Source organism: Nanorana parkeri, unplaced genomic scaffold, assembly GCF_000935625.1.
Source record: "Nanorana parkeri isolate BGI_ZX_2015 unplaced genomic scaffold, ASM93562v1 scaffold229, whole genome shotgun sequence".
NCBI lineage: Eukaryota > Metazoa > Chordata > Amphibia > Anura > Dicroglossidae > Nanorana > Nanorana parkeri.
Window position 1 is genome coordinate 1,497,905 of NW_017306497.1, and position 25,365 is coordinate 1,523,269.

Genomic DNA, 25,365 nt, shown 5'->3' on the forward strand with positions numbered 1-25,365 from the left:
AATAAAAATTTTACTAAATAAAAATGTAAAAAATAAAAAGGCGATAAAGTAAAAATAATAAAACAAATGAAAATTTTTTACAAAGTAAATAAAAATGTAAAAAATTAAAACCAGCCCTGCTGCCCCCATCTGCATGCGAATAAACGTGCAGTGTTTGCAACTGCGATCGTGTGCAACCACAGGGGCATGGCGGTATTGCAGCAGGAAAACGCGCAATCTGCCAGGCACGACTGGGGTGCCATTAGAAAATAATGGCACTGCCAGTGCAATCGGCAGTGGTGTGCGATCCGTGACTGCCCGGTCATCGTGCACGAAACCGAGCGAATGGCTGGGTGGTCATGGAATCACACACTGCTGCCGACCGTGCTGTCGGTGCAATTATTTTCTAATGGCACCCCATGTCGTGAAAATAGGTACATCTACCTTTTTTTCAGCGATTGCCACGCAGCTGTAGCCCTATACATGTGGATGCATATTCACTTTCCCAAGTAATTTGGGAAAATGGAATTATCCGCACAAATCTCCCTCCCACTATACTTACCTTTCGGCGAACGGTCCTTCCCGTCCACCAGTACGGGTGTACTATCTCTGTACCTGTTCCATGTATTCTTAATTTCGCTCGCAAATTGCAAGCACTCGTTGGTCAACGCAGTCACCTGACGGCACTGACCAATGAGAAGCGCTTCTTAGCACTGCTAAATATGGTTTTGGTTAAAAAAAATGTTTTGTATCAGGACAAGTAGATTGTCATGAGGGACAAGTAGATTTGGCCCCTGCTTTAGTCCTTGGACAAGTGGTTTTTTCAAAAATTTCCACACCCCTGTGTAATGCAAGTAAATGTGCATGTGATTTCCGACCCCCTCTGCCAAGATGCAGCAAGAGTGAAAAACTACCAGGCCTGAACACTGTTAACATGGGCGATGCAGGAAGGTCATTAAAACTGTATAAGCTCCAAGATAGAGCTGACTTATGACTCAGATTCAGTGTTCCCACAGACAAACAGGGTGACAGGAGAATATGTGAAAGGTATCAATGGGTTGGTGACCCTAGACACAATCTATCTCTATCGCTTTCTTCTTTTCTCTTCCTACCTCTACCTACTACATTTGCAATTGATACAGTATCATACCCTTTCAAGAAAAGGTGAGTAAAATATAGGTGGATGAAAAGACATTATTTTTAGACACAGCTGCACAAGTTCAAAAAAATTGGCAACTGCACAAATCAAGGGCTATCCACAATACAAAACACAGAAATTTCACAGCACGCGTACCAGTCAGCCTGCAAAAAAAAAAAATTGCAGTTTCTAACAAAATGCCTGAATGAGGTTTAGTTGCATAACTTTTGCAAAATATGTGGCAGCCACACTGCCAAGGCTACCTTTGGTAGTATGGTCCTAACGCTAATCTATGAGAGCCTCCATATTGGAGCATACATAGCAGTGGATAAATTGAATGCACGTATGTCTGGAAGTTGCCCACTCCTTCTTAAAGGCACAGGGAAACACTGGAAGCTCAGCACATCAAATGTCAGCTGAAGGCTCCAGTGTGTCCCCACAGCAAATGCAGCAAACAAGGAAAAAGCAACCACACCAATCAATTTATAACTAGCCTTAAAAGCAAGGTGCATGTGGAAGGGCTTTCCACAACACAGAACACAGCTACACAAGTTACCTTGGCTTTTTGGAACAAAGTAGATTTACAGGCTTCCTCTTCATTAATGACCGCAGCATGGCAATAACAAGCCAACACCCCAATCAAGAGGCTGGCGCACTGGACTAGACTATCGGGTGGAGTGGTCTGGAGAAAAGAAAACAAGTTATGTAGTAAAGTGACATGAATTACCCATTGTGACCTTGATATACATAGCACTTCCTGTCTGTGTTACTCTAAATCCCTCCATAAACTATTGTTCAATTATCTCATGTCATGCAGAGCACAAATAATCATAATCGATATTGCAGCAGACAGGTTGTGGATGCTAGTGACTTGGCAAGTTTGAGTATTTTATAAATTCTTCTATTAATTTATCTATACAAATAAACAGAGATTACCTGCAGCTATCTCTGATGCACAGGTACTAATGGGATTATCCCCTGAAATCAGCTAAATATTGAATATGTAGGTTGAGAAAACATGAATACGTTTTTCTATTTCCTATTCATTTTTTTGCAGACGATTCAAATACCTTCAGCTGTGGAAATTTTCCATAGCTACTTTGTTTCTCCACAGAGAAATAGGTCTACCAATTTATTATAGTGAACACGAATTTTAAGATGTAAAGACTTGCTAAAATATAGGAAACATCTAGAAGTATTATTTGTGCTTAAAACTGTACCTTTTGTCTTGAATTCCCTCTAAAAATAGCAGTGCACTACCTGTGGCTAGGCAACCCTTTGCCTTGAGCTTCATAGTAACATATCTTCCAGGCAGGATCATATAAGGCACTGTGCTTGTGACTGCTAGTCTCATGTAATTTGGAATGACATCTGTTGATGTCATAACTGTGCTTCCCACTGTTCTTGCTGTACAGAAAGCTGTACCTGAGGACCTGCAGTGCTAGGATGTCCCCGGTTCTGATTCATTCATTTTGTGGATCTGTCCTTTCAACACTTCTCTTCCTGCTGCCTGATTGTTCTTATATCATGAAAGGAGAATTATGAGGCGAGTTATTTTCACTCAGCCTCATAATCTGAGCCGACCTGTGACAATGAAACTGTCAAAGGTCGGCTCAGTAGATCGGGAAGTGAGCAAACACATACCGGCGCTCGCTCACTTCTTGATCTATCCCTGCAGAGAGCCGTGACTGTCACTCACGGCTCCCTGCAGGAATTCCCCCGTCCCCGCTTCGATCCTCAAGCGCTGACTTGCAGAACGGACGGGGGAGGGGGCAGGCACAGCTGGCTCTAAATGGAGAGTTTTGGCTCAGACTCAGTAGGGGGTATGTCAGACCTCTGCACAGAAGAGATCACTGATTCACTACTGACCGCAAGGGCCCCACTCTGTGGCATGCAAGTTCTATCGGGCTATAATTTTTTTTACACAAGCATATAATAAAAAAGTGACTGACCCACTTGAATGAACAAACTTTTCTATCATCTATCCTGTCACTAGTGGCCAGGTAAACTCCACAGGATTATAGCCCACTGGTTGGTTGTTTTGTCATGTGAGATGGTATGGCATGATAAAATCAAGCGTTGCAGAATACACCAGTATAGCAGACATATGAGGGCATACCTCTGGGGAGTAGCTGTTGAGTAGCTGCTCGGATAAAGAGAGCAGATCACATTCTAATTTCTGTTTTAGACAATGATTTACAGTTAGACACGTGGAGCTGGCCTGCCCAGTGGTCACCACGGCAGCAGCATTGGAAATTGTAACCACTTCATTAAATGAGGATAGAAGGTACAGCTCTTCAGTTTCTGAGAATCTGCTGTCTTTTCCTTTTTTATGATGCAAGCTGGAAATAGAAAAAAAACTTACATTAAAAAAAATATACAAAATCTTTGTACTAAGTTATAATCTTTGATTGCAATGAAGCCAGGAATAGAATTCACAGAGTAACAGCTTTGCTCACTATGGAGCAATGAATTTAGCAGTACCTCTGTTCTGACCAACCAGATCAGGAATATAGTAAGTTTGTGGATCGCCTTTCAAATTTAGAAGACCGGGGAAGTAGTTGAATCACCAATTTTTGCAGCATTCAACCAATTCATCCCCTGCCCAATAAGGGGGCTACAAAAAAAATAGAAAGGATGATAACTACCTTCCTGTGGAATAAAAGAAAAAAAGGCCTGGCACACCGAGGCTTTTGCAAATACTTCCTAGCAAATCAATTGTCCTACACTCACAATTGGCTTACAATGTATAAAGATAATGCAGTAGTATTGGTGCCAACACAAGGACATGAATAGGTGTGAGTGGGAGCAGTTCACACCAGTGCGTTGTGTTGCGTTGCCCTCTACTGAAAATAAAACAAAACCTAAATGTAACGGATGTCAACGCAATATGCAAACTCAAGTCAATGTACCTCCATTGGCTCGTGTTTATGGCTTCGGTCCCGTTGTAAAAATACACCCTTACAATATGAGACTGACCAATAAGCCTGGAACAGAGGGCCAAAAATGTGTCAACTCTGGAGGAGCAATTGGAAAAATCCAAGGCTCCCCCAATTTGAGGAAGTCCCTGATCGAATCCTTTGGGCATCAAAAGGGGTGAAAATGTTAAGGAACATTATTGAATACTAATAATAACAATAATAATATTAAAAATAATAAACATGTCTTGCAAGGGACTATCCCTTACAACTTGTCTCTGCAGGAGATCGCCCTATGCAACAAAAATAGTGCATCCCATTTACTTTATTCATACCATCTGGAATTGTAGCAAAATCCAAACCACGTAGACACAGGTCCTGAAGTTAATTTCATCCATAACTGCTCTCTCTATCAAACCAGAAATTAAAGTATATGTCTTGGAGTGGTGGAGCTCCTGGCCACACTGAAAAACCCTGAACACTCTTGGATCTCCTGATATATTATGCTTGAAAATCTATTGTTGTGGAATGGAAATTCCTTACACCACCAACGATTACCTATTGTAAGTCCCTTTTTAATCCTTCACTACACCTATAAAAAAATAACTATAAATAGCAGAGGGTGCCTTAATAAATTCAACAATGTTTGGTCTCCCTGGCCTGGAGTCCCCTGACACAGTCACAGTCTTATTCGACTAGTCACGTTTATTCTGCTTGAAGCCCCCCAATGAATTTCATTATATGGGAGGGCCTGATAAAAAGGTCTGGCTGTGCAACTCAGACCACTGCAACCTCATTCGTATCTCTAGGCTATCTTCCTATATGGGAAGTTACAGCACCTCCCCATTCCCTCCATACCCTTGCACATCTCTTCGCATCATACACAAACTGAGACTGGAAAAAAAACAAAAAACCAGCATACTCCTCAGTAGATATGGGCACTATACGTGCCGTTATTGATTGCTCTACCCACTTATGGTATTTTTCTCCATGCCATTTGATGAAACCCTGAATGTGATATGGTATCTACTCTCTCATCTTGATATGCACATACACCAGCAGCAGAGCAGAAATGTTATTGAGAATTATCACATCACCTGTGTTTTGATTGCACACAGTGTTCTAATGTAATTGCAAAATTGAATAAAGTGAATTGAAAAATAAAACATAAGATTGAAAAATTAGGATGAGTCCGATCCAGGCAGTACTAAAGAAAAGTGAGTGGGGGAAAAAAACGGAGTGAATTATGAATACTGCAATTGCCAACCTCCTCTGGAAAATACTAGTTGCCTGGCTGTCTCTAGTGTCAATAGAGACACTGACTGCACTGAGTGAAGTCAGAAAGTAACAACATACTTGTCCCGAATAGTGACAAAGTATTGATGCAGATGATCCAACATGACAGCCAGGTATTACAGATTTCCTTTAAACACAGTCCTCAGTCCTTCACCCCATTATTTTGGAAAAATTTGCTCTTTAAATATAAACAGTGCTTTTGGTAAGGTTCAATGACACCTATACACATGTGATGCAATTAATGAATTTTACAGCCAAGACTTGGAATTCATACTAAAATTGAATTTATGAACAATACAGTACAACACATAGCTTAGCCACAAAAATGTTACTTAAAAGTCAGTTGTATACCAATAGGATTATTTTGATCCCTTAATTGACTCACCACTCTACTGGATTCCCAAAATATGACATAGCAGCACTGGAATCCTTCATTGTAAGGCTCACAAGAGCTCTATGGAAGGGAGGGTGGTCGAAGTACCTGAATATGTGGACAGAAACATTTAATGAGATATCACATTTCACTATGCACACAGATTATACATTTACTGCATTGCACTGGAACCAAATGGATTTATGAATTCACTGACAACAAATTATGGTTTTGTAATCAGCAGTGCTTGAAAAATGATACAAGCGATCGAGCGTCTCTCGAGACGCTCGATCGCTTGACTATAAAGCTCCCGGCCGGCCGTGTAATTACAACGGCCGGCCGGGAAGCTGCTCGTCGGGCTCCACAGTCTGCTCGTCACAGACGAGTGGATTTTTCGAGCCCTGGTAATCAGTTTGGTAGTAAGAAATCTGCTTGATCTCACTGGAAACTTTTCCTTTTAGTTTTGGATAGAGTGAGGAATGTTTAAGGGTGCATTCACACCAAAATCGGAAGGTACGCCAAAGTCAACGAAGGGTTGATTGAGTTGTGATTGTACTTTCCAATTTCCTTCTGATCCAATGTGTTTTGTCCTAGTTTTTTCTTTTCGGCAAGATTCATGTGGTGTAACATGCCCCGAGTGGACATACTTCACTGTACTGGCTTGTAATGCATTAGCACACGCGTTTTTGATGCATTGCTCTGAAAAAAAAAAAAAGTAGAGCATGCACTACTTTTTTTAGTGCAACATATGATAATGCAACACTACAGTGTGAACTGCTCCCATTCATTTTTAATTGCCTTTGCGTTATTATCCTTTAAAAAAAAAGAATGGTAACACAATAGAATCCATTGTGAATGGGGCCTAAAACCCCTGCCAGGTTATTTTTGCTGTATTTTGTTGGAGATTTCTCTTCACACCTTTTCCTGGAGTCACAACAGGAAGCAAGAGGAAATCTCCTCTTAGGAAGTTTCATTTTAACAGGTGTCCTCTGTAGATTTAGGCCTTGTTCACATGGGCGGTAGGCTCCACCACCCCTGTGAAAAACAATCTGCGGTGGAATCCTTTTCAGAGGGTGCATGACAGCCGGTTTACATATATGCCAGCGGTGAATTTGGTGTCTCGTGGCTGATTTTTTACTCTTTAAATCTCTATCCCAATGAGTATTGTGCATTTGCTATTTAAAATTTGCCATACCATATGTAGAAGCCTGAGCGGCTGCTATTTTGGTTTAACTGCCTGTTTTAACACCCTCTTGAAGCTCATGTGAATGAGGCCTACCCTAACTTCTTGTTCTGGTGATGACTCTAAACAGTTCTGTCAGTACAGGGAATTATAGAAAAGCTTTCAATTGGGGACGAAGATTGCAACAAATACATTTGTCAGCAAAACAGAGAAGTCAAATTTTTGTCAGGATATTATTAGTGTCTTCCAGTCCGAGTCACTCACTTAGGGTTGCCACCCGTACGGTTTTCAGCCGGACAGTACGGTTTTGGCATCTTGTGTACGGGTTTCAGGCCACCTCAGACACGTACACAAGATGTCACAGTTTCAGGCAGATAGGGGCAGCCCCGGGGCCCTGGAGAGGAATACGTGAAGGAGGACCTTCTGCTGTGTGAGCACAATCCCGGCAGTCAGAGTGTGCGGCTGTCTGTGCGGCTACAGGTACGTGGCTTGAGGGGTTAATCAGGGCCGGTACTAGTGTGGGAGTGTTGAAGAGACAGTGCCATAGTCTCTGAACTGTCAGATCACTGTCTCCTGTCCCGGTGGAGCTGCGTGGGGGGGGAAGGGGGAGGGGGGAAGAAAGTGAGGGAGTGTAATTCTTAGGCTGATTTTAGCTCTTGCTGTGAGGACCTGTAAGGAATAAGGTGACCGGATTTCCTTGTGTCCATGATTTATGCAGAACCTCCTTGAAGGGAATCTGCTCACCTTATTCCTTACAGGTCCTCATAGCAAGAGCTAAAATCAGCCTAAGAATGACACAGAACAGAAGAATATTCAGCGCTCTCAGATGGATGGGGAATGTATATGATGGGTGAGCTGTATGGTATGCAGCCCTAAAAAAACAGGAGGAGAATGCCTGTAAACAATACAACAATAAGAACACACAAGGGCACAATAAGCTTGATGGTGTGTATTCTAAAGACTACCTGTCTCTATGTCAAAAAAGGTGGCGCACTTACATATAAATCCTGGAACTGGACGAAGGGCAGACTTAATGGAGGGTCCGGTTGACGAATATGTATTGCTCCACGATGCTGGTGTATGGAGTATACGGCCAGAAAGTGCCCGCCATGTCCCCAGGTCTTAGTACCAACATTAGTATCACCTTTCCTTGGCCGCTTGCCGCCCCGACAGCACCTTTCCACCACCGCTGTCAGACGACTTATATGCTGCTGACCCCAACAGGACTCACAGGCATGGACACCAAGTGCCGATATTGAATCTAGCACTGCACTGACTCTCCATTAAGATCCATCCGAGCGCACACACGGCAGGAACACAGACCGAGTCCTTGCTCTTCATCCCTCCTCTGCCTTGCACCCCGCACTATCCACACCTGGCGGGCACTTTCTGGCCGTATACATCATACACCAGCATCGTGGAGCAATGCATACAGGTCAACCCGACCATCCATTAAGGCCGCCCTTCGTCCAGTTCCTAGATTTATATGTAAGTGCGCCACCTTTTTCCCCCTTTTTTGACATAGAGACAGATAGTCTTTAGAATACACACCAATGACACCATCAAGGTTATTGCACCCTTGTGTGTTCTTATTATAAGAATTACACACACTTCTTCTGGTCTGGGTGTCTGCTGACACCCGGACACAAGACACTAAGTGCCGATACTGGCACTTTACATTTCTTGACAGATGCGGCTGCCTGAGGTCCCCAGCAAGTGTGGGACCTCAGGCAGCTGCATCTGCCTGAATCGTCATCTTGTGAGCCGGGCGCCTGTAAACAGGTACAGGCCGGCCCGCACATCTTCTCATCCTTCGGCTCCTTCCTGATAGCATGCTGCCTGCCTCCAGACCCCTGATGAGACCCCGCACTTCCCACACAGCCACCTGAGAGCCAGCATAGCCCACCTGAGAACCCGCATAACTCACCTGAGAGTCCGCACAGCCACCTGAGAGCCCATGGAATCTACCCGAGAGCCCTCACAGGCCACCTGAAACCCTGGAGACATCAGGACACCACCCCAGAACACAGAGTATGTAGCTTCATATTATTTTGTGTTGCTGTATAATGTATGCTGGGAGTTGTAGTCCTCTATAAATTGTTTCCTTATTCCCTCCCCTGGCTGGCTCTTCTTGCTCTTTCTCCTGGCTTCCTCTCCTCTATAATCCCCCCCTCCCCCCCCCAAAAAAAAAAAATTTTTCCACACACAGTGCTTGAGTGTTCGGGTTTCACTTGAAGAAAAGGTGGCAACCCTACACTCACTTCATTTGCAAAATACACCCTTAGTCTCCTAATTGGACAACGAAGCAGCACAATGACCAGCCATCAGTTATACCCTGCTCCTATCAGGTTTTTCCCTATCAGTTATTGTGTACTTTAGAAAAGCCTGATTGGCCTCCAGTCCTAACTGTCCCACTTCCGCTCTGAGAACTTTAGCTAAATATAATAGTATTTAAAAATACATATGGTAAATCATACATCATCATATAGATAACTAAAAGTCACCAGATAGATTTAATCTTTAAAGTAGGACTATGGTCAAAGCATTAAATCACATATCTGATGAAGGCTACCCATTCCAATGAGACCAGACTCCCTGTCCTAAGTGTCCCCTAGAACATTCTGATAATATGTGTTGCTCTTGTCAGTAAAACCATTGGATATGCACTTCCTTTGATAAAATGTCAACCATTTTGCAGTGAAACCTTTGGTCCATCCGTCACCCTTGCTGCTGCCATAAATGCAGAGTTACTGACACTGTTGATAGCCCCACCTTTAGGTTGCCCATTACTCTGCAGGGTTTGCAGGGTAATGATGTAAAAGCCCTGCTTAGTCCCTTCAACCTTCTCTGGGAATATCTAGCAGAGAATTCAGCCTCCGAGCAACATTTACCATTAAAAAAAAAAGGGGTAAATTACATTTCTTTAAAAGACATTTAAAATATTTATGTGCTTTGAAAATACTTGTTTATCACTTTGAAAGGGAAAAACAAAAGGCTTTAGATGTATACCAGTGTATTACAACTGGCACAAATCACTGGACAGTAAGAACGGTATACTGCCCTGGTTCATGTCCACTAAGGGCTAGAAAAACTCAGAGTAACACTCAATTCCTTCCCATCACCTTCATTGTCTGTCACGCATTTACAAGCCATCAGTTTTTTCTATAGTATAATGTTTGTAATAGACTTTCAAATGTTCACAATGCAGTTACTGAGTCAAATGGCATATGCACTGTTATACATTATAACTTTAAGCTTTCTTACATGATTTCTGTTTTGTTCTAGTTTGCAGCTTTAAAAGCTTCAGTCAAAAATAGATTCTAAAATAAAAATCACCATTTAAAATGTTTGCTCACATATCATATACTATATTGATCACAAAACAACAATTCTGTAGCAGGTATATACTCACTCATTGATACAAGGGGCATGATCACTGGCATCAGCAATTTCACCGTCCTGGCTGCCAAAGAGTAACCATGTAATGATCTCTTCTTTAAGCAGTCTTTTAACCCCGCTGAGCTCATGGATATGCTGCTCAAGACCTGAAGTGAGGTGATCTGGGACAGCACAGGAAGGTAGAGACAGGGCCACACTCAAGCAGTACACTGCAGAGCTGAAAGCAACGAGCAAATAGTCATCATACTATTCCATCACTTTATTCTGCATGTTCAAACAATTGTACATGTCATAATTTACTAGAATCACAGACACAGTAAAGTAATTACATTTAATTCAGGTAAACCTGAAAACACTGCATATGAATACTTCATTTTTACAATTCTAGCCAGGAAGCGGAGCTCCAGGATCATATTCACTTGTTTCTTTAAAAAAAGCCTGTTGTTTACAGAAGTAAATAAAAAGAAAATTAGCGGATCCCTCCCCTTCTTGCCGCCTTGCTTAGAGGGAGCCCAACAGAGTTTATTCTTATTCACAGAGAAAGAGAGAGACAGTCTAAAGGCAACCAGCTTCAGCTGTGCTCCCTCTTAACGAAAGCCAGAATTTTCTGTCATGGGTTTGCTGTATGTTTAGGGTAATTCAAGATTTAAAGATACACATATTAACTGCTTGCCGTCCGTCCATTGTATGGTGAAAAACAGAGTACGGCCTCCTCCCCCCTCCACTGCTGCCATTCTCCTACTTTGTGATCTCTCCTCCGATCTCTGATGGCAGATGTGATGTGTATTACACTAGTTCCGCCTTCAGTTGTCATTTCTCTGGCTGCTATAACAAGGGAAGAAACTGGGGAAGCAGATGTTTGCTTCACCAGCTTCCTTGGGGGCCCCTAAGTGACATTAGGAGTCTTAAAGACCCCTGACGTCTCCATAAAGAGGACCTGTCATAGTATATTGGCTATTACATACGGGGCTTGTTAGCCCCCTATGTGATAACAGTAAAGTTAAATCAGTCACACACAAAAAAAAAAAAAAGTAAAGTCCCCCGCGTGCATGCACATATAAAACGTAAATACACGTCGGGGGCACCTACGTGGGAAGACAACGATTACGCCACACAAGTTACATATCAACGTGAACGTCAGAGTGAGAGCAATAATACTAGGGCCTTCAATCACTGTCAACACTAAACTGATGAGTGGTAAAAGCTTTTAAAGTGTTTTTGGGTATGGAAGTTTTTTGCGAATTCGCGAGAGCACGCAATTTTAATGCTTGCCATATTCTGTGTCTATTTACCCGACGAGACAGTGTGAATAAAGATAAACCACTCCCATAGAAAAGAATGACATCACTGAGTCCGTTCCCGCCATAACTGATTCAAAATTAGAATTACCTCGACTATTCCAGGTGTACCGAGGCGCGCGGAAAGACCGGGCCGTTGTTCGGCCGGAGCGGGTGGTTGCCAAGGAGATGGGGCGCTTTTCACAGCCGTGAGCGCCGCCCATCTCTAGTGCGCATGTCAATCGTATGGGGCGCAAGGCGGCTTCCGCTCCATCGTCGTTGCGCAACGGCCTGCGCATGCGCGTCACGTATCTAGGCACAAGGAGGAGGGCTGAGCTGCGAACTGACACCGCCTTCTCAGTCAGAGGCGGAACGTATCACATTGCTGGCTTGCGCTTCAGCGACGGGGTAGTGTCTGCGCAGTGTTCACTTGTTAAAAAAAGGGGGAACCTCATTCTAATTCCCATAAGTTCGTGGGTTATCGAACAGATACATGCACATCCCAGGGGAGGCGACAGGGCTAAACCGCTCCTTCGCAGGGAGGCCTTCTGGATCTTTACACTGGATTGTGTACAACCCAGGGGCCTCAACTCAAATCTGTCACTATCATGCTTTCTGGATGAAAGATAACCCCTATATTCCATGAGCAATTAGAATAGGGATTCACCCAAGTGAGGAATCCCTTTGTTCCCTGATATGTTGAATTTCTCAGTGGGCCACACTAAGTTGGGCAGCTCTGAGCAACTCCACCAACAGTCTTTTTAAATAAGTCCCACCCCCCACACCCCTCACAACCCCGACCCAATCAAAAGATTTTTTTGACCGGGACCAATTGATAACCTTCGATATAGGTGTCCAGCATTATAGGGTCCTCAACTATGTTACTGACCTTTAATTGTTCTAGGCGAACAGCGCTATGTCTAATTTATACCTAGATATACTGTTGTTACATACGGATCAAAATAACATGACACCTGATCATGAGTACCTTCCCTTTCCTTGGGGATACTCCGGCAATTAATTTTGGGGTCTATTATGGCAATGACGGAGTGAATATATGCTAATAGCTCCTGCGTTTTAATGTGTAGGCTCCATCTTTCTTTTGCATTTATTTGACAATGATGGATGCCCAATGAGTATAGAATTTGTGTCCACATGCAGAATGAGCTGGGTGCATTGTTAACCTTTATTGTCATAGGGTTCATGCATGGTTTTTGTTTTATTTTTATTCTTGTTTTGCCACTGAATCCGTTCTGCCATTTGGCTCAATCTCGTCTGCTCCTGACAACCTTTAATGTAATTTCCCCCACTGGCAGCACCTGGTACTTCATGACAGTATGAGGTTCCCCCTTTTTTTAACAAGTGAACACTGCGCAGACACTACCCCGTCGCTGAAGCGCAAGCCAGCAATGTGATACGTTCCGCCTCTGACTGAGAAGGCGGTGTCAGTTCGCAGCTCAGCCCTCCTCCTTGTGCCTAGATACGTGACGCGCATGCGCAGGCCGTTGCGCAGCGACGATGGAACGCAAGCCGGAAGCCGCCTTGCGCCCCATACGATTGACATGCGCACTAGAGATGGGCGGCGCTCACGGCCGTGAAAAGCGCCCCATCTCCTTGGCAACCACCCGCTCCGGCCGAACAACGGCCCGGTCTTTCCGCACGCCTTGGTGCACCTGGAACAGTCGAGGTAATTTTAGATTTGAATCAGTTATGGCGGGAACGGATTCAGTGAGGTCATTTTTGTGTATGGGAGTGGTTTATTCTTATTCACACTGTCTGATGTCTATATAAGGTTGATGTATCTGTTACTGATGTGTCATTCTGAGACTGATGAAGGGGACCCTTTGCGGCCCCGAAAGCGCTTGTATTGGATGGCAATGTGCCATTAAAATGGATCATTGATTTACAACAATGGTGTGCTGGTGACATTATTTCCTTTTTCTGTATTTACCCGACGAGACCCCATCTTTTAATTTTACCAAAAAGTTGGGTAATATTAAAAAAATTTATAACATAACATAGGGAAAACTGGTTTGTTTTTCTTCTAAATTTTCGGTACTTTTTCCATTATATTGTAACAAATAAAAAATAAAAAAACCCAGTGGTGATTAAATACCACAATAAGAAAGCTCTATCTGTCCCCACAAAATGGTATAAAATTAATTTTAGTACAGTGCTGCATGACTGACATAATGAAAAATGGCCTAGCCAGGGAGGGGGTTTAACACCCCGGTCATCAAGTGGTTAAAAGCAGACAAAGCAAAGTCCATTTTTTGCACACTCCCTTCTTCCCAAAATTATGTAGTAAAATGAAAAAAAAAAAAAAAGTCTGTGGGGAGAAAAGAATAGTACATAGTCATAGTAGTACCCTCAGCTTCCATATTGCAGAAGGTGACATAACCCTCCGACGTGATCCCAGGAAATGCTGAGTACCCTAAATCTGGGAAAAGATGGTCCATCACAGTGCACCAGCATTCCCTGCGATTTCGCCACAAGAATAAGGAGGTCACCCTTCCCTTTAGAAGTCTGTTGACATAAGCCAGAGAGGATAAGGTAAGTACTGTATACTAATTAACTATTTTTCCCCACCGTCTACTTTTATTTATTTCAAAGCATTTTGGCATGGGAAGGGCCATAAAAAAAATAAGAGAACCTCGTATTTTGTTGGTGCAAGGTCCGCTTTAAATATGAGAACTATAAATCTAGAATAATATTTTATATACGTGTGTGTATAAGACTAGCTTGAACTGAAACAATAAATGTGCATGACTTGTGCAGAGAAAATCAATGTAAAAAAAGTCAGTGTCACTTTTGTGGAACAGCTTGTATAGAGAAAACCATAAAAAAATATAAATATAAAATAATGTGAAACAAAAAAAGGAATTCATTTACCAAAAACTACTACTTTAATTCTGAAAGTTATATAGGTTAAAGAGGAAATAAAGGAAAACAATATTGCTGGGAGGTTTTTGGGTTTTATTTTTTGCAAGAGAGACTTTTCCCTTTCTCCTATCAATAATTAAGAGTGTACACTGCCTGTGCACATGCAGTGTATGTCCCCAGCACACTCCATGCATCTGTAAGATGCTGAGAAAGCAATACAGTGCCTGGACAATGTAACTTCAGCGCAAATAACATTTTTGTGTTGTTTTATTATCAATGGCTGCCCAATAGTAAAAGTCAGGAGCACGCAGTCCAGAAGAAGAGCCAGAGAACATGGCAGCAGCACATTAAGGCAAAAGCCAAAGATTGTGACAGCTTTGATCAATGCAGTATTATAGTACTACAAATTACCCACATTGATTTTTATCACATACTATGGCTGCTTAAAAGCCAATAAGTAATAATCAAACAACTCAGTAATTAACCCCGTGTAAACTTACCTGGAGGGTTTTCCGGCAGATCCCGAGAAGATTTTCCAGAAGTCTCTGTCTGCAGATACCAGCCCACCTTGTAATACGACGCCTATCAATGCAAAGCTTTCAGGCTCCGTCACAGCCAAGCTGCGCATAGTCACAGCCCAGATTTTAGTCCAGAGTTTGTGAAAATCAGACTTTGGGGCCACAATCACATCATTTTTCTGCATCTGGCAAACTGCTACTTCCTTCAGACACCTCAGTACAAAAGTTGCACGCTCCCCTCCTCTCTGCTGGGCGAGCAGCTGGTGGAGAATGGTTAATAGTGGTATCAGCTCACTACTCGGAAGGCTGTTTGGGTGGCGTGCTATTAAACAAGCTACAATCTGTAACCTGGAAATATAAACAATGACAAAAAAGAAAGGAGTGTAAGAAAATACATAAATTGAAACTATAAAAAGCAGACCTCCAAGCAAACCAGTGAATACACAAGTGGAATACATACAATGTGTGAAATTGTCAAACGATTGCCAATTCTGTTTAAACAATCTTGCATGACACTATTATTTCCTACTGCCTGTATGCTCGTTAGATATTACAACATCAATGTGATGGTTCTAACATACTGGCCAATAAGCAGGCTGCAGTATTAAATAGGTTTGTGCTCTGTGGCAGAGGAATGTCAATCACAAGAGTTTTTGAAAGAAGTACAAATCTTTTTGCAGATAAAAGTATGTATGTGTATCTTAGTGCTGTATTTTGCTGTTTGCCTGGAGTCCTTAACATTAAAAAACATATTCTATACTGTATATATATATTATATGTGTAATGTTCAATACGTTTGTGGAAAAGGTCTACAGAGACCATACTATTTTCCAACACCCAAACACCATTTAATACCAATAGTTACCTTAGGTGTATGAAAACACCAACAACTAACTTCTATATGCTACTTTTTGGTCTGGTAAATATGGCATTGAAAGTGTTTTGTTATACCGTATTAACTCTAGTATAAGCCGAGATTTTCAGCCCATTTTTTTGGGTGAAAAGTAAGCCCGCCAGGAAGCTGACAGCGCCAATCACAGGTACTGAGACATTTTCCCGGTCCGCAGCTGCAAAGATCGGGAAATGTCTCAGTGCCTGTGATTGGCGCTGCGCGCTGTCAGCTTCCTGGCGGGCTCGGCACGTGGAGCTGCGAACACGCCCGAGCCCATCATTACCAGTCATTATCTTGGACTACAAAACAAAAGATGTCTTTGATGTAAACATGGGGAGAGTGGGTGGGTTTGAGAAGCTTAGCAAGACAACTGGGCTCAGTTCACAAAAATACTGTGAAGGGAATTATCAAAACTGAAGCAGACAAAATCTGGAGCAGCTGTGCATGGCAACCAGTCAGCGTCTCTCTTTCATTTTCAAATCTTAACTGAACAAACTGAAGAAAGAAGCTGATGATTGGTTTCCATGGGCAGCTGCCCAAGATTTTGACTGCTTCAGTTTTGATAAATTCACCCCCTTGTGTGTTGACAGCCCACAACAGGAAGATTAGGAGCTCATAGCATTTCTGACAGATCAACCTGTATTTTTCTGTACTCGTATGGTAAAACACAAGATGCATATTTTTTTTGTTATTTTGCACTGACACAAACATTACCACCAACATTCATCTGTAAAGTGGCGATATTGTATATGATTTCTCAATAGGACATTGCTATTAAAAACAATGGAGCACATATATGATCTGGTAATCTAACCTCCTGTTGATAGAGTATGCCAGTTCATTCAGATGCCCCAGATGTCTCCCCAAAACACCACTTATATGTGACTACGTCTGTCCAAACCTTGCATTAATATTACCATGGAATCACATCAAAATCTTTGTGTGATCTTTGAAGTTTATCACGGACCACCTCCCAGCCCAATTCTATCCTTCGACGCTTGTTTGGGACCATACTTGCAGATGGATCCCTCTGGGTCACAGCAAAAGCAGCCTGAGTGATTTCTAAAATTCGAGTGTTTTCTGTGAAGAGCTGAACAAGAGAAGAGAGACTGGTTTATCATCCACACATGTATAAAAAAAGGAACCACAAAGAGATGTTAATAAAGGACACAATTCACATACATGGGTAACTTTGGCAAAAAACATTACCATTTTAAATGGCACCTCCACAATGGACCTGTTTTGCAGTGCACCACAAAGCATGGTAATGTACTGATGTGCGCTGTGTTGCAATTTAATTTTTATAAATAAAAATAACACTTATAAATATTAAAGGAAGCACCCCATGGAATGTTTGCCCTAATTACGAATACAAGTTTTGAGAACCCAAGAAACGTCTTTCTCTGTAAACACAAAAAAGTCCAGACATCCAGAAAGATTTTTCAACAGGGTTTCACTGTTGGTTTTTTTAAATGCGTTACCACTGATCCTCTCATACCAGTTGGGTGGACTATACATTTTTGCTTTGAGTTCAATCTGGTTTATGTAGCAGCACAACAGCAGCAGAATCTTCCCAAACTGCAAGTCAACAGTATCAAAACAGGAATCTATGTGACATGTGACAGAAACAAAATGCAAGCACATCCCAAAGTCAAGACCACAGACCCGACAATACAGGGCTCATCGTCCTGATACAAGACTAAAGTGTATGTCAAGCCAAAAACATTTTCTTCCGTCCCAGTGACACCAGTTTTACCAGATAGAAGTGAAGGAAATTCTGCAACAGTGACAGACAGAAAAAAAAGATGGTAAACATTTTATCCAACTCTACAAAAAATAGCATTTTATTTCTTTCTGTTTTGCAGTTGGCGAATACCCCTCACCTCCTGTCTGATAAAATGTTAGCAGGGCAGGAAGTAGTGGAAATCTTTCTGTGACAGAGAGATAGCAGCCCTGGATAACAGAAAAAAAAACAAAAAAAAAAAAACTTATGAGGTTCTAGCACTTACCCACACTATCAAAAACTAAAAAATGTTTTGACTTTAAGTTGCAAACCAAACACAACATCTTATCATAAGCAAGAAGTGTACGTTAGGAGAAGTCTTTAGGAAGGGAACTACCTGATGACAAATGCCTGCCGTCAATTCCACCAAGTTCTCTTTGACTGCAACGTTCCGAGATCCTGAAGAGTATTTCCCTCTGCTGCCAATCTGACTGATTTCATTCGCCATGGCATCATACAGATTGTACAAATTTCTCTGCCACTTCTCGATTTCAAACGCATATGCACCTTAAAAAAAAAAAGAGAGTCAGATTAGCCCCATCCACACAATACAGAATAGACTATATTTCCTGGACAGCATCATGTGTTTACATTCTGAAAGGAAGATTCCAGCCAGTATCATATAGTAGAGACCTATGGTATTTATTGTCTGTTCCAGATATTCAATCTTAGAACAGGTGCCCTTCTAAGAATGTTAAAAAAAACCTCACAAACCACCATATGGATTTATTGTTGGTGTGTAAAACGTATCTCTGTGATTAGTGAAGTGTTTTAAAAGCTAAACTAACAGCAAAAACATTAGGGTAAAAACCCTGAAACCATTCTGCCACAAGAACTGGGGTAATAACTTGATCCAGAAGACCTGAGCCTAAGAGCTCAATGGAGATCTGGTAATCTGTGAGGTGACACAGGAAGGTCAGAGGTGAGAAAGCTCCTCTTCCTGCACCCAAGTGTTGGAGATGCAAGCATCTGCAAAGTTGTCTGAGTTTTTGGCAAACTTGTCAATTTATAATGAGCTTTTATTGTCTGAGGTTTTGTCCTTGGAGGTGGACTGGGAACCAGGCTTGGAGGATCTCGATGAGGAGGTCAAGAAGAGGAATGAAAGGGCCATTTCCTGACAGTCAGCGAGGAGGAAGACTTCACAGTCTGATCCTTAGGCTACGTCCACTGAGGAAAATGAGTGCTTTTGCCACCAGTAGCATCCCTGATAGTATCAAGAGTTGAACCAAAAGCTATGTTTTTCTTTTTCTTGCAAAAGGGTTCCAAAATCAGCACTTCAAACAAACTGCCCAAAGCAAATATTTACTTACATGAGACACGTGCAAAAAATGAGATGCATGGCTGAAATTTAAAGCCACGGTCACCTTCTTCACGCAATCAAAAAGCAAGGGATCAACCACAAAAGCGGTTAGATTTATCGAGGAAAATTAGGTAGCAAGACATGGTTTAAAAGGAGAACTATGAGATGAGTGATTTCCACTCACCTCATAGTTATAGCCGACCTGTGACAATGAGACTGTCACAGGTCGGCTCAGTAGATCGGGAGGTGAGCGAACACATACCGGGTTCGCTCACCTCTCGATCCTGTCACGGCTCTCTGCCGTGACAGGGGGAGGGGCTGGATTCCCCGCTCCAATCTGCCAGCGCTGACTGGCGGAACGGACGGGGGAGGGTACAGCTGGCTCTGCCTCTAGATAGGCAGAGCCAGCTGTCACTCACGCAGCTGGGCGGATCCCGACGTCTAAGTCTGGATCCGCTCCGGCTGCGGCGTCTCAGTATACTGAGCTTAGGGTAACGGGAGGACGCTTGTTTGTGTCCTCCCGTTACCCTAAGGAGAACTGTGGGGAAAACACTGACCCCATAGTTCTCCTTTAACAAAGTAAAGTCACAGCCAGGATCAGGTAAAAGGCAGAACACACCACAGACAACAGAGCTCTAGAAGGAGTTTCTAACTGCTTATCAGTTAAGTCCTTAAAGACAGGCACGCCTTCTATTGGAATAGCTTTGTTAAGGCAGGACACTGCCAGATTCAGTGGTATTCAGTGGGAATAAACCCCTTTTGCACAAAATCCTCTCCAATTGGGTCTCATCTTTGGATGAGCAAATGCCTTAATTGCCATACAGAAATAGTTGGAAAAGGAAATGAAAAGGGAAAGTCTTTGACAAGAAGCTTTAAAGGACATAAGACTGGAAAAAGCACTGATAGAAGCAACTCTTTGATCCTCAAATTTCAGAATGGTGTGCACAGCATCAATAACTGCTGAAACAGTCTCTTAATTTGAAAGTGATAGTAGTAGACCGCAACTCCTCAGGGGCGAGCTCATCAGTCAAGGACTAAGACAGACCCTCTGCGGCAAATGGCTCTAAAGCCACTAAGGCTGCAGGTGAAGCAGATATTGAATTTGCAGGACAGGGCTTGTGGTCTCTGCAGTAGAGTCAGCAAATAATGGAATGAGTTAGGTCATAAAAGTATTGTATGACTGTAGTTAAAAGCTCAGCTGAAAGGGCCGAGGATACAGCAACATCCGACAGAGCTAAAGACGACTCCAGTTTTAGGACAGATACTAGGAGCACAGACAATATGAGTCTAGAATGAAGATGTCAGCACTATCAGTAGGCGTGCCGCAAGCAGCCCCAAAGCTGATAGAGTGAGAGCAGGGGCCATCTGAAACAGTGGGACTGTCTCCTCTGCATTTAGAATAAGACATGGTACATGGTGTAAGGCAACATGAAAGGCTCAGGTAAGGGAGAGATGATTCCTTGACACTGTATGGTGGCAAGGAGAGGCGGAACATGCACACCTGCAACAGTCCACCCAGTATATGATCTCAGCACTCAGTCCCACAGCGTTGACCACTTCGGTGGAAGAAACCAGTGAGAAAAAGAACAATTGCACATGCAATAACTGAATGAAGATCCAATTGTTAATTTTGATGGCACCACACTCTGAAACTACGCAAATCTTGCAAGAGAGACAATGCAAAAATGGCTGGGCTTAAAACCACTGCTGGAAATTCTGAAAAAAATGCCTCAGGTGGGGATTGCCATTTGCTCTGAAGGCCTCTACAGAAGGCAAGACAGAGATCTTCTGTGACCTGGAAGGCTTCCCATAATGGCTAGATCCACTCACGCCTCATCAGGTATTGAGCTAGGAGCAGTGGCTACTTTACAAAACACAAAGGAACCATGGGGAACAAAAGCATCCACCGTCCTGAAGGAAGGACAGTGTCAGCACTAATCCAGAGATAATTTGAGGATCTATAGCTGAGTGATAGACACATAATCTACATGTTTGTTAATGGTTAAGGTACTTGAATGTATTTTCAAAATTTAACTTGAGTTCAGTGTCACTTTAAGAAATGGTTGAATCTGCTGAAATCCTACTAATGACAAAGTTGGACCACGCTGATGAATATGTCAACTGGTCAACCCTCTACTGCTATTCTACAAAAGTTTCCTAATGAAATACCGACAAACCCTCTAGCTTGTGGAGAAACTACAAAGATTATATCTGCGGCAAATTAATTGTAGAAGTGTAAAAGACAGGCTGCACTTGAACTAAATTTCATCTAGTACCATATAAAAAAATTCTACAAAAGGTAACAAAGAAACTTTAGCAAAACAAGAAGTCATACAGAATATTTCCTTGAATGAAAATTATTAAAAGGACTTTTATAAAGAGCAACTTTTGATTTACTTATACTAGCTTTCTAAAAGTAATGTGCAATATGCTGTCAGACATGCATCTAAAGGGAAGTATTTAATTTAAAGTAATTTAAGCACCCTCTTCTGTAGTCTTGGCTCCTTTTGGATGATGAATGTGCAGCATTAGTCGGAAGAACTCCACAATTTCATCTTTCAGAGTATCTTTAGGTCTATGCTGGATCCACAACCTCAGTACCGTAGGGAAGATCTCTTCTCCTAACTTACACACTCGCATGCGGCAGTTTACCGATGTGGTGGAGAGGAACACATTAAGTGCCGCGAGGATCTGATCCAGCCCAGGAAGGTTCCTCTCTTCTCTGAAATAAAATGAACACACATTTACCCTATCAGATAATAGACCTTCAAAGAGTATAAAGAAAGCAAATCTACTCCAATTTCTGTACCTCTTTTTGAGACTCTATTAATTCATGAAAAGTGCAGTACCAGGACTAATTGACCCTGATATATATTAAAGGAGAAATATGGTGTTAAAGCTTTTTCCCATAGTTCTCCTTAGGGTAACAGGAGGACACAAACTAGCGTCCTCCCGTCACCCTAGGCTCAGTATACCGTGAGCTGTAGCTGCTGCTCGCGGTATACTGAGACGCCGCAGCTGAAGCGGATCCCGACAATTGTGCCGGGATCCGCCCAGCTGCGTGACTGACAGCTGGCTCTGCCTATCTAGAGGCAGAGCCAACTGTACCCGCCCCGTCCGTTCCGCCAGTCAGCACTGAGAGCCGTGACAGGATCAAGAAGTGAGCGAACGCCGGTATGTGTTCGCTCACTTCCCGATCTACTGAGCCGACCTGTGACAGTCTCATTGTCACAGGTCGGCTAGAACTATGAGGTGAGTGAAAAGCACTCGCCTCATAGTTCTCCTTTAAGCTCATAACTGGAAAAAAAAAACTTTTATTTTTCAGTTCAAATGAGCAGTAACAATCACTTTCATGTTAATTCAAGACATTACAGGGGGCAAGGTGGATAAGCATAAAGAATTATATAATATGGCTCGACTAAGCCTGAGTGGACTACAGAAGTAAAGTATACCTTTTTAAGTTTTGTATAGAGATTGGAATGATTAGCAACCCTGTCATGATGTTTCTACGCCATCTGTGTCCCGTTTTTCCCTGTGTCCCGAGATTTCCCTTCACTTAGTGGCAACATCTCCAAAATTAGGGGAGGGATGTTACCAGGACAGGTGTCCCCACTAGAACATTCTCCCTGCTTTGGAGACAACCATAAAATGTTGGGACAGTGAAAATTGTGACCAGGACAAATAGTGAGAGTGAAGCTCACCAACAGCAACACAAACCTGACAGGGATTCTCACCCTTCCTTACTCTATCCAAATGTTCTGGCAAATGTTCTATCCAAATGTTCTGGCAAATGTTTTGGCTTGATATATATATATATATATAATTTTTGTATTCCCTGTTAAATCATTTTCTTGGGGTATGTTAAGGCACACAGGAAATCTTTTACCTACGGGTTATACTTTCATCGACAGGAGGATTGGACACTGCCAAACAAAAAACCTGTAAGCCAGCCAAGGATAACCACTCCTACTACTAATATGCCTCAGTTTTATAGCAAAGCACTACCAAGAGCATGATCATAAACACAAGGGGATGGGACCTGTAACCTTTAATAGACTTCCAGAAAAGGGTTCTTGGCACAAAGATTCTATTATCTTACTGGTCCATTGAGAAACATAGGCAGTCTTTTACCTCTATCCAAAAGCAGTCCAAGTAAGGGGTGGGCAACACAGCAAACAGTTGTTAATAGAACCAGGATGAAGCAGACACCAGCTGAGGCCACAACATCAATCTGGTAACAAAAAACTTAACAGGAAGGTAGAAACCTAGCATAGGCATTTAATGCCCGATGCCAAAAGAACAAGAAACAAACACTCATATAACCAGTGAAGTATGTCTTGATAAGAAAAAGGAATACACCGAACCATTGGACTACCTGGACCATACAGAAGGGTGGACTGAACACCAATCAACCTACAGTAATCAACTCATATGACCAACAGGGAGTAACTGAGAGATAGGACCTAATAGGTTAAACCAGGGGTGTCAAATCCAAACTTACTAAAAGGGCTATGCCAAGGGTTGTAAATAAAATCAGGGGCTGGACTTGAATATCAATTAAAAGAAAATAAATAAATAAATAACCCTGCTGCGATACAAAGCTCCAGCCCACTAATCATTATACAACAGTCCTGGTGTCCTGTGTGTGAGGGCACTACAAGTGTCAGCAGTCCCTGTCCATTATATGATACTCCTGTGTGTGAGGGTACATTAAATGCACAGGGACTGCTGATACTTGTAGTGCCCTCACACAAAGGACACCAGAATTGTCATACACAGTAATGATTAGTGGGCCCGAGCTTAGTACTGCGGCAAGCAGCAGGGTTAATTTTTTTTAAAGTGTTAATCAATTCCCAGATACACACATTGGGACTTACCAGGAGCTGCCGAGACCAAAGATAGGGGTAAGGAGGAACTGCTAGCGATTAGAAACCTGTGGCCCAGGCGGAAGGTGCGGCTGAGGAGAAACATGCGGGCGAGAAGAAACCCTGCAGCCCAGGAGGGAGGTATTGAGAAGAAACCATGCAGCTCAGGAAGGAGGTGCAGAGAAGAAACCATGTAGCCTAAGAGGAAGGTGCCGAGGAGAAACATGGAGGTGCATGGTCCTTAGAGGGTGACTGACTGAATCGCTGCTCTATGCACCGGTTAGTAAAAAAGAAAAATATTAACCCTGCATGCTGGTAGAAAGCTAAGGACTGGCGGGCCTAAGAAAGTCTTGTGGCAGGCTGTTTATGGCACCCGGGCTTTGCAATTGACATATGTGACTTAAACCAATAAAGAAAGCAATGAAAGAGGCTCCTCTTGGACAGCTAGGGGCATACAGAGAGGCCAAATAATGATGTCATGGTTAAGGAAAGGTCAGAACTGCTCTAGGTCGAAAGAAGGTCCTAGGCCTGGACTCACCTGATACAAGCAGAAGTCCAAAAATGTGAATCCTTGAATGAAAGACTGTCAGGACAGACACTCACCTTGCAGAGCCAATACCTACCTGGGAAGAACTTTTAATGTAGAATTACCTCCAAAGAGTAAAAAAGGTGGTTCCTTAAAACACAGTTAAACCAAGTTTTAATCCCAAAGAGTCAAATAAGAGTCAAATAAAACAGGGTAGGTATTTGGGAATTCCCCATACAAAGATAAGGAAGAACATTAACCTTCTTAGCAATAAAATAGCAAAGAAGAATGCAGACTTGATAGTGCTGAGGGCCAAGCTCAAGTCCCATCTATCTGCAAGAAGGGGTAATACCCCTGGGACAAAGTCCCATCGTAATTCGACAGTTGCTGTAAATCCTACTTATCCTTGAATATCGAAAAACTCACAAATTTAGAGGTGCTCCTTACTCTTAAAATCCAATGATGTGACGGAATCCATGGAACAACAGTCAGGAGCCTTAACAATTCGGTGAAGAACTGTCATCTGGGTTAATTAAGTGCAAGAAAGATCACTAGTAAACCATGCCTCTTGAGTCTGCGGAGCAGACGAGGAAGAAGCATTAGAGGGGGAAAGGCCTAGACTCTGGTATATATATCCCACGTAAATCACCAGAGCATTCCCTGCTACCGAATCCTCTTGCAACTAGGGCTGCAACAACTAATCGACATAATCGATTATAATCGATTATTGAAAAAGTTGTCAACTTTTTCAATAATCGATTAATCGGCTTCCGATCAGTTGGCCCTGTTCACAGCTCCGCACGCTGTGCGCCGCACCTCCTCCCCACCTCACGCTTGCCGCTGCCAGACCCGCTCGCATTCACGCGCCACACGCCGCACCTCCTCCCCGCGTCACATTTCCTGCCCATCCACATCCACGATCGGCAAGGGACGCGGGGAGATGTAGTAAGGAGGAGCAGGTGTTGCTGGGATTTGTATTTCTCTATAGCTGATGGTACATTGTGCTGTATATTATACATAGGAATACAAATCCCA

General features: G+C 42.7%; 1 protein-coding gene across 1 annotated transcript in view; it reads right to left on the reverse strand.

Moving 5' to 3' along the window:
- Positions 1 to 25,365, reverse strand: part of ATM (ATM serine/threonine kinase) — a 123,538-nt gene that overhangs the window by 88,816 nt on the left and 9,357 nt on the right. Inside the window, 8 exon segments of the mRNA XM_018556235.1 lie at positions 1,674 to 1,799; positions 3,237 to 3,459; positions 5,717 to 5,812; positions 10,300 to 10,503; positions 14,947 to 15,312; positions 16,774 to 16,946; positions 17,977 to 18,146; positions 21,423 to 21,661. Of these exon segments, the coding sequence (XP_018411737.1) occupies positions 1,674 to 1,799; positions 3,237 to 3,459; positions 5,717 to 5,812; positions 10,300 to 10,503; positions 14,947 to 15,312; positions 16,774 to 16,946; positions 17,977 to 18,146; positions 21,423 to 21,661 (1,597 nt within the window).